General features: G+C 40.1%; 2 protein-coding genes across 5 annotated transcripts in view; one reads left to right on the forward strand and one right to left on the reverse strand.

The window, feature by feature from the left end:
- The window catches only part of RAD50 (RAD50 double strand break repair protein), a 234,168-nt gene that overhangs the window by 115,230 nt on the left and 103,515 nt on the right, over nucleotides 1–15,423 (forward strand). The window lies entirely within an intron of this gene.
- IL5 (interleukin 5) lies at nucleotides 10,025–12,274 on the reverse strand. The gene is made up of 4 exons (XM_030869675.2): nucleotides 12,131–12,274; nucleotides 11,821–11,853; nucleotides 10,227–10,358; nucleotides 10,025–10,123 (listed from the first exon to the last, which is right to left on the reverse strand). Exons 1-4 carry the CDS (start codon nucleotides 12,272–12,274, stop codon nucleotides 10,025–10,027), a joined length of 408 nt encoding a protein of 135 aa, XP_030725535.1.

A 15,423-nucleotide genomic window follows, 5' to 3' on the forward strand; every position in this document is an offset into this window, starting at 1 on the left:
TGAACTGTACAGTTAGTGTACAGTTAAATATGGTTAAAATAGTATGTTTTATATTATGTGACTTTTACCAGAACAAAAAAACATTTTTTAAAAAAGGGAACAGGGGGGGCTTCCCCGGTGGCTCAGTGGTTAAGAATCCACCTGCCAATGCAGGGGACACGGGTTTGAGCCCTGTTCCAGGAAGATCCCACATGCTGCGGAGCAACTAAGCCCATGCGCCACAACTACTGAGCCTGAGTGCTGCAACTACTGAAGCCTGTGCGCCTAGAGCCCGTGCTCCGCAACAAGAGAAGCCACCGCAATGAGAAGCCCGTGCACCACAATGAAGAGTAGCCCCTGCTCGCCGCAACTAGAGAAAGCCCACGCACAGCAGCGAAGACCCAGCACAGCCAAAAATAAATAAATAAATAAATAAAATAAAAAGGGAACAATAAGGTATTTTATGAAGGTAGCAACTGTGGGAAGCAATTACCACCTGTATGGCTGGGGATCAAAGGGAAAGGGTTAACAATATTAAAACCTAGTACCTTGGAGGGCCTGAAACTCAGACCTCTGAGAAGGGGGCACTGCCCCACTGTTGGTAGTATTTCTGAGTTCAGGAAATGGGGTTATGGGAATGGGATCCAGACCTCTGAGGGGGTGCTGACTGGCTGATGCTGCGGTCCCAGAGGGAAATGAGGTTGTGCTGAGGTTGGTTCTATGAATATGGGAAAAACTGCCAACTGTAATCAGTTGCTGCTACTGGAACAAACTGTTGCTGCCAGGGTTAACCTTAGGGTTAGGAATATGAATATTAAAGGCGGGAGTAGGAAACAAAAATAAGGAATAGGAAGCAAACAGAAAGGAACAAGTCCCTTCTTCCTTCAGCCTCCTAGTCTAGGTTCTGCTATTGACAGATTCTAACAGAGAAAGAGCTGGCAAAGGAGAAATTGGTTTGCAGAACCCCAGTTCCAGCAGAGTATAGAAAGTAGGTGTGAAGCTGAGAGGCAATAGCTTTAAAACTGACATACAGTCTTGGCAAGGAAGTGAAAGGCCTGCAGGAGCTCACTAATATGTACTGTCAGAATCCAGAGCATAGTGGACCTGAGGCTACTAGTCTAGAAGGACCTAAGAGTTGAGTAGGTTTGAATTCATTGACATGGGGGCTACTTACTGACTCAGGATTTAATGTTTTGGCAAGAACACCTAGAGCTAATCTTGACAGTTTGCTGGAATGGCTCTTTGAAACCTGACCCTGATGAAGGCCTACAGAATATGAAATGGAGGTGCCAGAACTTCCTTTCTGTGGTGTTGAAGCTCTGACTACGTTCCCTAGAGGGCACAGAGAACACTCCTTCACTAACACATCAAGGGATGCACTAGTGAGGAGAAACAGGCATCATTGCATAGCTTGGTAGTGGATGTTCTCTGTAAGCTGGGTTGAAGGTGGGGGACGCTTCCATTGACTCCCTAATATCCATGGGCATGATGGGATCCCTAGAATGGCAGTGGCCAGGTTGGGAGCACTTAATCATCAGAGAAAAGGTGGGCATAATTACTACAATTGGCAGCAAGGCTATAGTGGCAACCAGGGTGCCTTGATCTTTGACGCTTAGGGATTTATAGTGATGGCTGTTACCTTAAGTTGCTCCTAGAGGCAAGAAAGGGGGATAATCAATCAACAGCTATTCAATGTACAGCCGTCCCTCAGACTTAGACCAGCTTGCACAAACTAGCCCTCTGGCTAAGAACAATTAAGAAAGCTGTTTTTAAATAGATTTTAAAAATCTATTTTAAAAATCAGAGAGCTAACAAGGCAGTGAAGACTAAGAAGGAAACTTAGAAGTGAGCCTGACATGGCACAGCTTTTGCCTTGAGGCATTTACTGACCAGTAAGCATTGTTCTAGAGGTTGAGGAGCTGAGCCACAGAGAAGCTGACAGAAAAGCTGTGGCTGAGGGACTGGACTGTGGATAAAGCAGAGTTTTAGGCGGTCTCATGGGTAAAATGGAACAAAAATGGAAGTTCAGTGCCCACCAGGTAGGTGGGTTTCCTGTAAATACTGCCAGGTTTTCAGTTGGGACCCCTGAAGACTTATACTCTCAGAATAAGAACTAACAAAATAAACCCGTCTGCTAAAACCAAAGCCCAGCTTTCTATCACCCATCTCAGACTAAATTAAGATGGCCTGTCCTTATGCTAAAGTGAAATAAATCATTTCTGGAGGAAAATAATATCATCCTGTATAAAATAGTAACTGGGTAATTCCTTCTTGCATTTCAGACCTTCCTTCTGAGATGATTTTTCTCCTTGCAGAGGTGCAATCTATCAAAGTTCTTTTAGTGAGAATTTATTGGTTTATCCCAGTTTTTATTCCTCTTAAAATGTTTTTAGCCTATTTTAAAATGGGCAAAAGACATGAATAACACCTCACCAAAGAAGAGGTACAGATGGCAAATAAGCATATGAAAAATGCTCAAAATCTTATGTCATTATGGAATTGCAAATTAAAATAACAAGACACCACTACACGTCTCTTAGAATGGCCAAACTCCAAAACACCAAGTGCTAGAAGGATGTAGAGCAACAGGAACTCTCATTCATTGCTGGTGGGAATGCAAAATGATACAGTGACTTTGTTTTTGATTTTGTTTTTCTTCCAGTTTTACTGAGTGTAATTGACATACAGCACTGTATAAGTTTAAGGTGTACGGCATAATGGTTTGACTTACATACACCATGAAATGATTATCACAATAAGTTTAGTGAAATCCATCATCTCACATAGATACAAAATTAAAGAAATAGGAAAAAAATTTTTCCCTTGGCATGAGAACTCTTAGGGTCTACTCTCAACAACTTTCATACATAATGTACAGCAGTGTTAATTATATTTATCATGTTATACATTACACCCCTAGTACTTATTTATCTAAAAACTCGAAGTTTGTACCTTTTGATTACCTTCATCCAATTCCCCCTGCCCCCAGTACAGCCACTTTGGAAGACAGTTTGGCATTTTCTAATAAAAACTAATACAGTCCAATAATCATGCTCCTTGGTATTTACATAAATGAGTTGAAAATGTATATCCACACAAAATCCTGCACACAAATATTTACAGCAGCTTTATTTATAATTGCCAAAACTTAGAAACAACCAAGATGTTTTTCACTAGATGAATGGATAAATAATTGTGGTACATCCAGATAATGGAATATTACTCAGCACTAAAAAGAAATGAACTATCAAACTATGAAAAGACATGGAGGAATCTTAAATGCATATTACTAAGTGAAAGGAGCCAATCTGGAGAGGGTACATACTGTATGATTCCAACCATATGACATTTAGAAAATGTAAAACTATGGAAACAGTAACAATATTAGTGATTTCCAGGGCTTAGGAGGGAGGGAGGGATGAAAAGGTGGAGCCAGGAGATTTTTAGGACAGTGAAAGAATTCTGTATGACACCATAATGGCAGATGCTTGTTATTATACATTTGCCAAAACTTGTAAAACATACAACACCAAGAATGAACCCTAATGTAAACTTCGGGTGATAATGATGAGCTGTATAGGTTCATAGATCATAAAAACTGTACCACTCTGGTGGGAAATGTGGATAGTGGTGGAGGCTGTGCATGTGTAGGGTCAGAGAGTATATGGGAAATCTGTACTTTCTGTTCAATTTTGCTATGAACCTAAAACTGCCCTAAAAAGTAAACTCAATTTTAAAAAAATGTTTTTAGTTCATCCTTATTTTTGAAGGAAATTTTCACTGATCGTAGAATTCTAGATTAACAGTTTTTTCTAGCATTTTGAATATAACATTGTGCTGTTTCTGGGCTTTAATTTTTTGCTGTTGAGAAAATAGCTCTCACTCTAATTATATATACTTTGTAGGCAATCTATCTTTTCTCTCTGGCTGCTCTTAAGTTTTTTTTTTCCCCTTTGATGTTTTAGGCTTTTACTATATGTATCTAGGTATTGGTTTCTTTTAATTTATCATGTTTGATTGACTAGATGTCCTGAAGCCATGGATTGGTGTTTTCATCAACAGTGGAAAATTCTCAGCCATTGTCTCCTCATATATTTCCTCTTCCCCATTCTCTTTGCTCTTTCTGGAACTCTGATTAGATGCACGTGAGATGTTCTCATTTTATCCTCAGTATCTCCTACGGCTTCTTCCTATGGGTGTTGGGGATCCTGAGGAATGGCTGCTCAGCTCTGTTTCATAAGTAGCACTGAGAATGGATTGCAGAGTAGAAGGAAGGGAAGCCGTCTGGCATTTGCCTTGGACTTTGTTTAGGGTCACCTATAATAGGGAACTTTCTCAGTGAGAAATACTCACCAGGACTTGGGCCCACAGGGGAGTGCAGCTTCTGGCTCTGGGGCTGGGCACATACCAGGGTGCCATGAGGTTCGCCTGACCTGCCTGAGAGGCCCTCACAGAAGCTACTTTGTGGGAATGTCCATGATGCAGTACATCAGAAAAACCCTGGGGCCTCCCGAGTTGGTTTTTCCACACGTGTGTCAGCACTTTGTTTTTCAGATGTACAACCTGCTGTTTCTAACTTCTGTGGGTTCCTAAAATGGAGGGAACATGGGATCTGTCTGCTCCTTGTGGAGGTAAGCCTCTGTATCATCCCAGATGCTAGAGGAAAATGTTTCTTTTTAATGTGTATTATGGACTGAACTGTATTCTCCAAAATTTGTATGTTGAAGCCCTAATGCCTGGTACCTCAGAATGTGACTGAACTTAGAGACAGGGCTTTTAAAGGAGTAAATAAGTTGATCAGCCTTCTTTTCTACTTCACTGATTTCTTAAGGCCAAGAGAATATGACTTCCTCAGAAATTAAGGGAGGAAAAAAAAAAAGAAATTATGGGAGGGTTGGAATGAGACATACCAGGGTTTGAATCCCAGCTGTATCACTTATTAGCTGTGTAACCTTGGCCAATAATTTAAACTCTCTGAGCCTTTGATTCCATATCATAAAAAAAGAATAATTTTATCTCACATTGGCTTGTGATGAGAATTAATTGAGATAGTGATATAAAATGTCTAAGGAAGTCCTAACCACAGTAAACAGTCAGTAGACGGTAGTTTGGTTCCCTCCCTTGACAAAACATTGGAACATTGCGAACATCTGTTGAGGGTCTATTGTGTTAGATATTAGTGTTACTCTTTAACATGTCTGATTCTCCTGTCTTTCTGAGCACATGAGAGAATTGTATTTCCCCCCACCCCTCGAAGTTACTCTTGGCACTGTGACTTGATCTAACCAATGTGATTTAAATGGAAGTTTATAAGAACTGAGGTGTGATTCTCCAAGGGAATGGCAACAGCAGTTGTTGATATGGCAGTACCATAGGATGGAAGCATCCTGGAACACTGAGCCAACACGTGGAGGACAGCAGCTCTGCAGGGCTGCCCAGACCACACCCATAGTGTGATTAAGAAAGAGACTTTTGTTGTGTCCTTCTGCTGGGATTCAGAGGTGATTTATTACTATAGCATCATCTAGATGATTCTGACTGATACATATTCAGAGTTGCATAAGGTGGATCTGAAAATACTACAATATAAAAACAAGAACTCTGACAGAGGAATGTCCAAAGTAATGCAGGACACCTAATACTGCTGGGAGTAATAGCTAGGGAGAGAATCAAAGAGGAGGTAGTATTGGAGCCAGACTGTGACAGCCAAGATAGAGGGATGGATGAAAACATCCAAAGGGCACTTGCATGTTCCCCACGTGGGAAAAGACAGATGTACTGAGACAGTATGGGCAAAGGCACAGAGGTGTAAAAACTCCTGGGTATTCTGGGAAGAATAAGAGCTAGCATACCCTACAGAACTTCTCCCCAGTTTTCCACGTAGAATATTTCTTCATAGAACATATAGGCCTTTCAGGACTTCCTTGGTGGTCCAGTGGTTAAGAATCTGCCTTCCAATGCCGGGGACTCAGGTTTGATCCCAGGTCGGAGAACTAAGATCCCACATGCCACAGGGCAACTACTGAGCCCACACACCACAACTAGAGAGCCTGCGGGCCGCAGCTACAGAGTCCACATGCTCTGGAGCTCGCATGCCAAAACTAGAGAGAAGCCCGCACAACACAGGGAAAGATCCCACGTGCCGCAACTAAGACCCGACACAGCCAAAAATAAATAAACAAACAAATAAAAAAATAAATATTTTTAAAAAGATCTGTAATAAGAGCTAATAGAAAAAAAAGAACATATATGCCTTTCAATACAATCCTTTTCTACCAATACTTACATAGGGAAAATATTAGATATATGTCCCCCAAACTCAATGCATTTTTAAACAAAGTGTGATGAGGGAGGGAGCTCAACAGAAAAAGCCTTTAGGTTTATTCCAAATATATTGGTAGCATAATCAAAGTTCACAGAAGACAATTGGAAAGGCTCTGAATGTGAACTAAAGGGACATGTATCATGTTATATGGATAAAGAGGCCATATTAATGGTTTAGTGATCAGGAAGTACAGTTTTAAATATTTTACATCCTTATTTTACCACAATTTATTAAATAAATAAATACAGAAATATAAATTTTAAAATATTTTACAACCTAACATGTTAGCTTGTTGCTTATACACAGGAATTTTCCTGTGTTTTGTGTTTTATGCTTGGAAAATTGGTTGAGGATTTTGGATTGAGATGTAATGCATGAAAAATTTTCGCATTTAAATAATGAGAATGAGGCTCCTGGTTAGCATTTTCTTGCCAGCAATGTTTAGTGAGAGATGCCTGTATTTCTGAATGGCAGGGCTTGGAGGGGACAAAGGTATGACCTGTGAAGGAGATGGACCTGAGAGCCAGAGGTTTTTATGCCCAGAAGTGACATATGGCCGTGAGTGTATTTTATCAAAAGCCCTGACTTGACAGTCATGAGGAGAGCCTAAAGTAGGGAGCTGGTGATGGCTTGAGTCTAGGTGAGAGGCAAGGGCCTCAACTGAGGCAGCGGGGATGGAGAGGGGGAATTGGAGAGACATTTCAGAGGCTGAATGGTGGATGGAAGGGCACAGAGGGTAAAAGTCAGGGAGTCTTCCAGAAAGGTGATGGGAAGGTAGTCATGGTTATGTTAGCCAAATAGGGAACCTCAAAGGAAGAGGAGAAAGAAGGACAAGGAGGACCAGCAGCAGCAGGTTTGAGGGGATGAGGATGGATTACAAAGAGGGACTTTGGTTTTAGATGCATTGTGTTGAGGTGTTCTCTGGAAAGGTTCCTCTGTGGCCCTCCAAAACCAGCCTAATGTTTCACTCTGGCTCCTCCCACTGGGCAATAACAGCGACATCACTAAGACAGAGCGCAAATAGATGCTCTTTTATTGGGATAAGCTTTGAGAGGAAAAGCACGACTCATGAAAGCTTTCCTGTAACCTGGAGCCTGCCAAATCCCTCTCCTTTGATGCCCTAGGTCTGGAGCCCCACAGTAGTCAGGCTAGGTGAGGGAGCAGTTGATATAACTTGTAAGAATCCCACTCTTTCTATCCAGGGACAATCTGGTTGGCATTGTTTTTACAGGGAAAGTAGAATCAGCTGGAGAATCATTGTTTCTGCCTTAAAAATCGTTGGTGGGTCTAAGAATTCCCATTTTGGTTAGCTTCATACAGCCCTGTTTGCGTTCGGCTTCTCTGAGATGGTAGATTGGTAAGAGTTCATTAGTGGGACTTTAGGATATTCCAGCCTTAAATCCACAATAACTATATTGGACCTTGATAAAAAAGTGGGAAAATGACTTTTTTTTTCCTGCCAAATTAATTTTACTTTTATTTTAATGAAGTTATAGTGGATTTACAGTATTAATTTCAGATGTACAACATAGTGATTCCAAATTTTTCAAAATTCTATTATGGAGTATAATAGATTATACTCCATTTATAGTAATTATAAAATATTGACTGTTTTCCCTGTGCTGTACAATATATCCTTGTAGCTTATTTATTTTATACATAGTAGTTTGTGCCTCTTAATCCCCTACCCCCATATTGCCCCCCTTCCCCTCCCCACTGTTTGTTCTCTATATCTGTGAGTCTGTTTCTTTTTTGTTACATTCACTTGTTTAACTTTTTAGATTCCACATATAAGTGATAACACAGTATTTGTCTTTCTCTGTCTGACTTATTTCACTAAGCCTAATACCCTCCAGGTCCATCCGTGTTACAAATGGCAAAATTTCATTCTTTTTTATGGCTGAGTAGTATTCCATTGTACATATATATCAATATATACACCACATCTTCTTTATCCATTCATCTGTTGATGGACACTTAAGTTGCTTCCGTATCTTGGCTAGAAAATGACCTTTTTTGAGAGAGAATATATGTTTACGAGGGCAGGGAATTTTGTCTTTTTTATTCACTGATGAATCTTAGTCCCTAGAACAGTCCTGGAACATATGGGAGCTCAATAAATATTTGCTGAATTGAATTAAATTGACATTGAGTCTCTTCTCAAATTGAGTTTCCTGTTTGCTGTCAGTTTCGAGAACAGTCAGCATAGTACTGTGCTGACACCTCTTCATCATCTCAGCCCCAGCTCTTGGGACTTGGTGGGTGCACAAGTTGGGAGCCTAAGTCACAGCAGAGTGCTGACTACCATGCCTGTGTTTGTGCTGGAAGGGAAATATGTCTTCTTGCACAAAAGGACTTGCATTCTCCCACCTGGGAATCTGTGTCTGACTGCCCTGGCCCCTGTCCCACACCCAGAAACAGTAGGAGCAGTTGCTTCACACAAGCAGTCAAGCGCAACACGTGCAATCTATGCAGATAATGCCCAGAGTAATGGCACCATCTGTAAGGCCCTGTAGCACATGGCCACAACTGTCTCCCAGCATGCAGTAGGGCCTGTGATCAGTAAGCAAAGGAAGGAATTAATGGCATAGCTGAATATTGTTACTGGGCCTCTCCTCCAGGTCTCAGTTTTAAAATATATCTTAAAGAACGTATTTTCTGAATCCTTAAGAAATTTCCTCAAGCGGAGGAACTTCCAATTATGGTACTGATAGTCATAAAGAGGCAGATTGGAGTGTTGTTCTGCCTAATGCTGCTCTGCCCCTGGGAATACAGATGGTGGGCACCTCTAGAACCCAGCCTCCCCAATATAACTGTCTACCAGTGCTTCTCTGATCATTGTTATGCCACAAAGTCAGGTGAGATGAAGAACCCCCAGGTCACAGTGCTCTGGGCTCCACAAGGAGCGTTTCTTCCCCAAACTGGCAGTGGGATTGGCCTGCCACATTCTTCTCATAGGCTGGGAAGAGACCTAGATACAGATTCCTACACTGCCCTCCTCCCCAGGGGAAGCCGTGAAACTCATTTTAATTCTCTGGCCAGTTCTGGAAGGCCCTTATAATCATTCATTCATCACCTCCCATTTTACCTGCACCAACCTAGGCTCTGGGTATACCATGGAGAGGAAACCAGGCTCCAGCCCCTGCCCATGTCCCTGCTACCCCCTTCCCCACTAAGTCCTGCTAGATCTCATCCACCCATGGTATGCCTAGCAACCTGCGACTTCTGCCACCTGGAAGATGGGAATGCTCTCCAAACCTGGCGTGTTCTCACACAGACTGTGCTCACTTCAGAAGTCAGACAAAGGCCAGCAACAAATTGAACCAGAGTTGTCTATTTTTGTTTTATTGGAACATAGCCTAAGATGAAATAAATATTAATTTTCCAAGTTCTCAATTATTTCATAAATAATATTAAGTTAACAGACATTTTACAGAATGTTATGTTAAATAAGATAGATAAAAGTATATATCTATTTTGCTTAGAGCAAACTGATGGAAAATACTTCAATGATTCTGATATCTGAAATACAGCTCAAATATTTTGTTTTTATACTTTCTGCCTGTGTGAGGTAGCAGTATGCCTGAAATATTTACTTTGCCTCTGAAGTTTCATTACACTGAATATTAAGGCCCCACCCTTGGTTGGCCCTCATCCTTGTTGCAGTAAAACATCCTTCTTCTCCTCCAGAGTCTTTCGCTACAGTGAGACAGGTTGGTCTCAACTTTCCGTTGTCCACTCGGTGTTTATCACCTTAAGAAAAGTTTGCAGGTAGTCTAGGAATTGTTTTACTCTCCATCTTTCTCCTCCACACTTCTTCTGTGAAAAGAGTAGACAGTAAGTATTGTAGGAAACTGTCAATTCTTGTCAATTCAGAGCCAGACAAATATACTTAAGTTTCCACTAAATGTTTTTAACTTACTCTTTGGAGGTCTATTATGTATTCTTTTATTAAAAACAAGTTTTGGAATAGTTTTTCCACGGCATCCCCTTGTGCAGTTTGATTCTTCAGTGTGTCTATTCCCTGAAAGACTTCTTTAATGCATAGTTCGTGCTAAATGAGGAAGATTTAAAAACTATAAATAATCAAAACAAGGTATAAAAATTTAGTTCCAGAAGTTAGTCGTGTTGTTTACATGAGTTCTCTTCTCCAAAGAATATTTTACTTGTTCCTTTTCCAAGTGGCAAACCACTTCACACTGAGCTATAATTTCCAAAAGTAGATAAAGTTTATATAACTACTGAGGAGTTTTACAAATGATATAAATTAACTCCTTAACCGAAATTAAAATGTTTAGGAAGTATAATGCAACTACAATACTGATTGAGCTCCCATGAGTTTCCTTTTGTAGTTCTAGCTGGTAATTTTATTCTATTTAGACTAATGAAATCATATATTTTACATTTTAATACAACCATGACATATGCCAAATGTATACAATTCCATTATATGGCCATAATAATTTAAATATGTGTAAATGACACATATATTAATATAGGGCATTCATTGTATATTTTAATGTCTACTGACCATAATTTTAAAAATATAAATCTAACTTGCTAAACTTTCAGAAAGACATGAGAGTGAGAGGAAAGCCATAGATAGAGTTGAATGGAGACTAGGAGGCCCCTCTCACCCAGTATGGAATTCTTCTGGAAAGAAGCACTATTTACAATAGCCAAGACATGGAAGTAACCAAAATGTCCATTGACAAATGAATGGATAAAGAAGATGTGGTACATATATACAATGGAATACTACTCAGCCATAAAAAAGAATGAAGTAATGCCATTTGCAGCAACATGGATGGACCTAGAATTATCATACTAAGGGAAGTCAGAAAGAGAAAGACAAATACCATATGATATCACTTATATGTGGAATCTTAAAAAATGATACAAAGGAACTAATTCCCAAAGCAGAAACAGACTCACAGACATAGAAAACAAACTTATGGTTACCAAAGGGGAAAGGTGGGGGGGGGATAAATTAGGAATTTGAGAGTAGCATATACACACTACTATATATAAACTAGATAAACAACAAGGACCTATTGTATAGCACAGGGAACTCTACTCAATATTTTATAATAATCTATATGGGAAAAGAATCTGAAAAATAATATATATATAAAACTGAATCACTTTGCTGTATACCTGAAACTAACACAACATTGTAAATCACCTATACTTCAATTTAAAAAATAAATAAATTTTAAAAAGCATATAGCAAAGAAAAAGACATTAAATACCTAAAAAAAAAAAAAAAGAATGCCTTACATGAGGCTCTTTGAGATGGAGAACTGACAACATCACCAAAGGGCCTGATCCACTTGTTTAATGAATTCTACTTGTAAAGTTATTCCTAATATTTATAAGTACATACATTTGCATCCACACACACAAAAACAAAATGGAGAAAATTAAATCATTCCAGTGATAACTAATGCTTTATAGGTTAAAATATGAAATTTACTTATTCACTCAATCATTTATCAAATCTTGATTTAACTTACATTTGTATGTTCGGGAGTAGGAATCATCAAGTTCTGAAAAGGAAAGAAAATACATTCATGTTTAAAGCACTCTAGCATTCATAACTTTTAGTAAAATCATCAAGTTCTGAAAAGGAAAGAAAATACATTCATGTTTAAAGCACTCTAGCATTCGTAACTTTTAGTAAAATTCTTGTTAGTAATGTGGTTATCAGTTATATAGTACTAACACTCTCATAATTTCATGATTAATGACAGATCTTTAAAAATAAGCCACCACAAATGATTACCTATATATTTTAAAGACTGTAGGAATCAAAAAGAAAATTACCCCGTCACCTATCAGCAGAGTTTGATGAGTGGAGAGCAGTGTCAAGGTCTCTGCCACCAGTCTATTCATGGGACTTTCTACAGCAATGACACAAACGTAGACAGCTCCAAGAGCCAGCAAACTCAAATGCAGAAGCATTCTCATGGCTCTGAAATGTTGAACGTTTGCCTTGGCAAAGAAAGTGCATAGTACAAGATTTCATCCCCAACCAATTTATTCTCTCTCTTTGAGGAAATGAATAATTTCTAACAATCAGATAGAGAATGCTTAATAATGGCATATAGTGAAACTGTTTCCAATGCCTGTACCTTAAAAAATAATTTTACTTTTATCTTTTAATAATAATAAAAATCCCTATTTTATTTAAATCCCTTTAAAAACATTTTCTATTACAAAAGAAAATCCTTAGGTGGATACATCATTGCCCCACATTTGCATTTCTTAAAATCAGAAGATTGAATTTCCTTTTAAAAGATTTGTGTAAAAAGAAGTATAATGTAAGCCACTAAATAGAATTTTATGCTAAAATACGTAAATATTGAGAATTTCTTTTCACGTCAAGTAAACTCTAATGCAGTTGTAGCCAGGTTGATCTGTCTTAAAAGGAATTGAAAATACTGGTGATTGAAGATGGTGATTAGAGCAGAGACCATCAAAACTTAGCTGGGTCAAGTTGTGTTCACTGGGGTCCTTTCTGTTGCCAGTGATCAAAAACCTAACCCAAACTGGCTGAAGCCAAATGGGGCATTTGTTAGCTCATACAACCAAATGATCCAGGGTGGAGGCTCCTTTATGTTGCTTACCTCAGTGACCATTGTCTTCATTCTCAGGCAGTGACCCATTCTTGGGTCACTGTGGACCCAAGATGATGTCCAGCCTCCTGAATCTATATGTACCCTGTTCATGAGCCTCAGGAGAAAGCAAATTGTGTTTTTCTGATTGCTCAATTAAAAGTCCAAGATTTTAGCCTTGTTCACCCTTGATCCCATGTTCACCCTTGAACTGTGGCCGGGGGTACGAGGTATACTAATTGGTTCTCCCTGGAGCTGGCGATGGGCTTCATCCCACCCAAACTTCATACCTGAGAAATTTGGGGTCCTAGGTAGTAGTAAGAGGGACCTAGATGCTAGGAAGGCAACCAAAAAACATCCGTCACAGCCACATAACATATGGGCATGGCCTCTCCTTCACATCCCACAAGGGTGGGAGTGTCCTTTCACACCCTGGGTGGGCCATGTATGAATAGGTGTGATCAGGGGGATCAGCCTTTGTGTATTAGGCTCTGACCTATAATCCCAGAAGGGAGCAAATGAGGCCCCCTTCTAGACCACACACTTCCTTCTTCCCTGGCCTTAGCACACATAATGGAAGTGTAAGCCATTGCTTATAATGGAGAGTTTCAGTGAGCATCCCAAAGTGGTTCTGTGTTGGTGGCCTGGAAGCCTGGCTTTAGGACTACCTTGAGTATCTAGCACAGATTGTACCAAATATGAATTGTTACCTAGAATCCTTTTCCAAAGCTGGATGTAGTTCTGTATGTGAAGTAGAGGCATCTAGGAGTTAGACAAGCCTTTTATTTTATTTTTTAAAGATTTATTTATTATTTATTTATTTTAGGCTGCGTTGGGTCTTAGTTGCGGCATGCAGGATCTTTGTTGAGGCATGCGGGATCTTTCCTTGCAGCACTGACTTCTGTGGTGTGTAGGTTTTCTCTTCTCTAATTGTGGCACACAGGCTCCATGGCGTGTGGGCTCTGTAGTTATGGTGCCCGGGCTCTAGTTGAGGCACGCGGGCTCAGTAGTTGTGTCGTGCGGGCTTAGTTGCCCCGTGGCATGTGAGATCTTAGTTCCCTGACCAGGGATTGAACTCACGTCCCCTGCATTGTAAGGCAGATTCTTTACCACTGGACCACCAGGGAAGTCCTGTCAAGCCTTTTACATGAGGGTAGTCACAGCTCTGCACAGGTGGGATAAAAGTAGTATGGGACTTTAGTGGCAGCCTTCCTGTACCATGTCTGGTTTTGTTTGTGCTAAAGTTTTGGACTCTTGGTTAGACATGCCTGGTTTGAACACTTGAAAGACCTTTTCCTTGAGACTGCAGGAGTGACTGTGGCTTGCTGCAGGAGTGAGGTAGGAATCACAATAGACTGGATCAAGGTGCTCTTAAAATGGTGCTTTCAAAACCAAAGCTGACTTCTGGCAGAGCCTTCTCTCCCCAGATAGAGAGAGTTCATTCTGGTTCTCCTCAACTCCTTTGGGCTACACAGAGGAAGTGTGGGCTTAGATGAAGGTTTCAGAGGAACTGCCAAGTGACTTGTTATTTTAGTACCTTAAATACACGAAGTTCTGAGTTTTAAACTTCTCTCTGTTATAGGGTTAAACAGGGAATCTAGGTGGTGGAGGATTGAGACACCACTGTACTAGTGTTCACTAAGCAGGATAAAATTCACCAACCACTCACTATTTTTAGGGAGTCATGCTGGCTATGAAAATGAGTGAGATGGGCAAGGTGTGACAACAGCACAGATGGTGGGGCTGCAGAAAACTGCAGCAGAGTGACCTGTCTCCAGGTGGCAAGTACTGGTCAGCTCCAGCTGACTGTTGCCATGTGACACCCTTGGACTTATGTTACCAAATCATCCAATTTTTCAAAGGAGCCGGAAATCCTGATTATTATGTATAATCTCCTGATTTTTAAATGTTGGCAATTCATAGTTTTAAGAACCATACAGGGTGCTATTTTGCAGTCTCTGATCTATAGTATAACTGTGGGTCCCTATTGGAGGGCAAGTTATTTAAAAATCCTCCTATTCAAAATTATGTATCTTCAAAAATGTTTTAATTGTGGTAAAATACATGTAACATAAAACATAACATCTTAACCATTTTTAAGTATACAGTTCAGTAGTGTTGAGTATGTTCATAATGTTGTACAATCCATCTCCAGAACGCTTTTTATCTTGCAAAGCTGAAACTCTGTACCCATTAAACAACAACTCTCCATTTTCCCCCTCCCTCCCAGCCCCTGGCAACCACGCTTCTACTTTCTGTCTCTATGAATTTGATTATTCTAGGTAACTCAGATAAGTAGAATCATATAGTATTTGTCATTTACTGACTGGCTTATTTCACGTAGGATAGTGTCCTCAATGTTCATCCATCTTGTAGCATGTGGCAGAGTTTCCTTCCCTTTTTTTTTTTTTTTTTTTGGCCTCACCGCAAGGCTTACGGGGGATCTCAATTCCCTGACCAGGGATTGAACCTGGGCCACGCCAGTGAAAGCCTGGAATCCTG

The sequence above is a fragment of the Globicephala melas genome, chromosome 3, assembly GCF_963455315.2.
Source record: "Globicephala melas chromosome 3, mGloMel1.2, whole genome shotgun sequence".
Classification (NCBI taxonomy): domain Eukaryota; kingdom Metazoa; phylum Chordata; class Mammalia; order Artiodactyla; family Delphinidae; genus Globicephala; species Globicephala melas.

What these genes read in the sequence shown, in the direction of transcription:
- IL5 (XM_030869675.2), bottom strand. Translation starts at nt 12,274, where the DNA reads ATGAGAATGCTTCTGCATTTGAGTTTGCTGGCTCTTGGAGCTGTCTAC. An exon ending in CTACTCCCGAACATACAAAT is followed by an intron (nt 10,359 to 11,820) that starts GTAAGTTAAATC and finishes TTCCTCATTTAG; the next exon opens with CACGAACTATGCATTAAAGA. An exon ending in ACATAATAGACCTCCAAAGA is followed by an intron (nt 10,124 to 10,226) that starts GTAAGTTAAAAA and finishes CTCTTTTCACAG; the next exon opens with AAGAAGTGTGGAGGAGAAAG.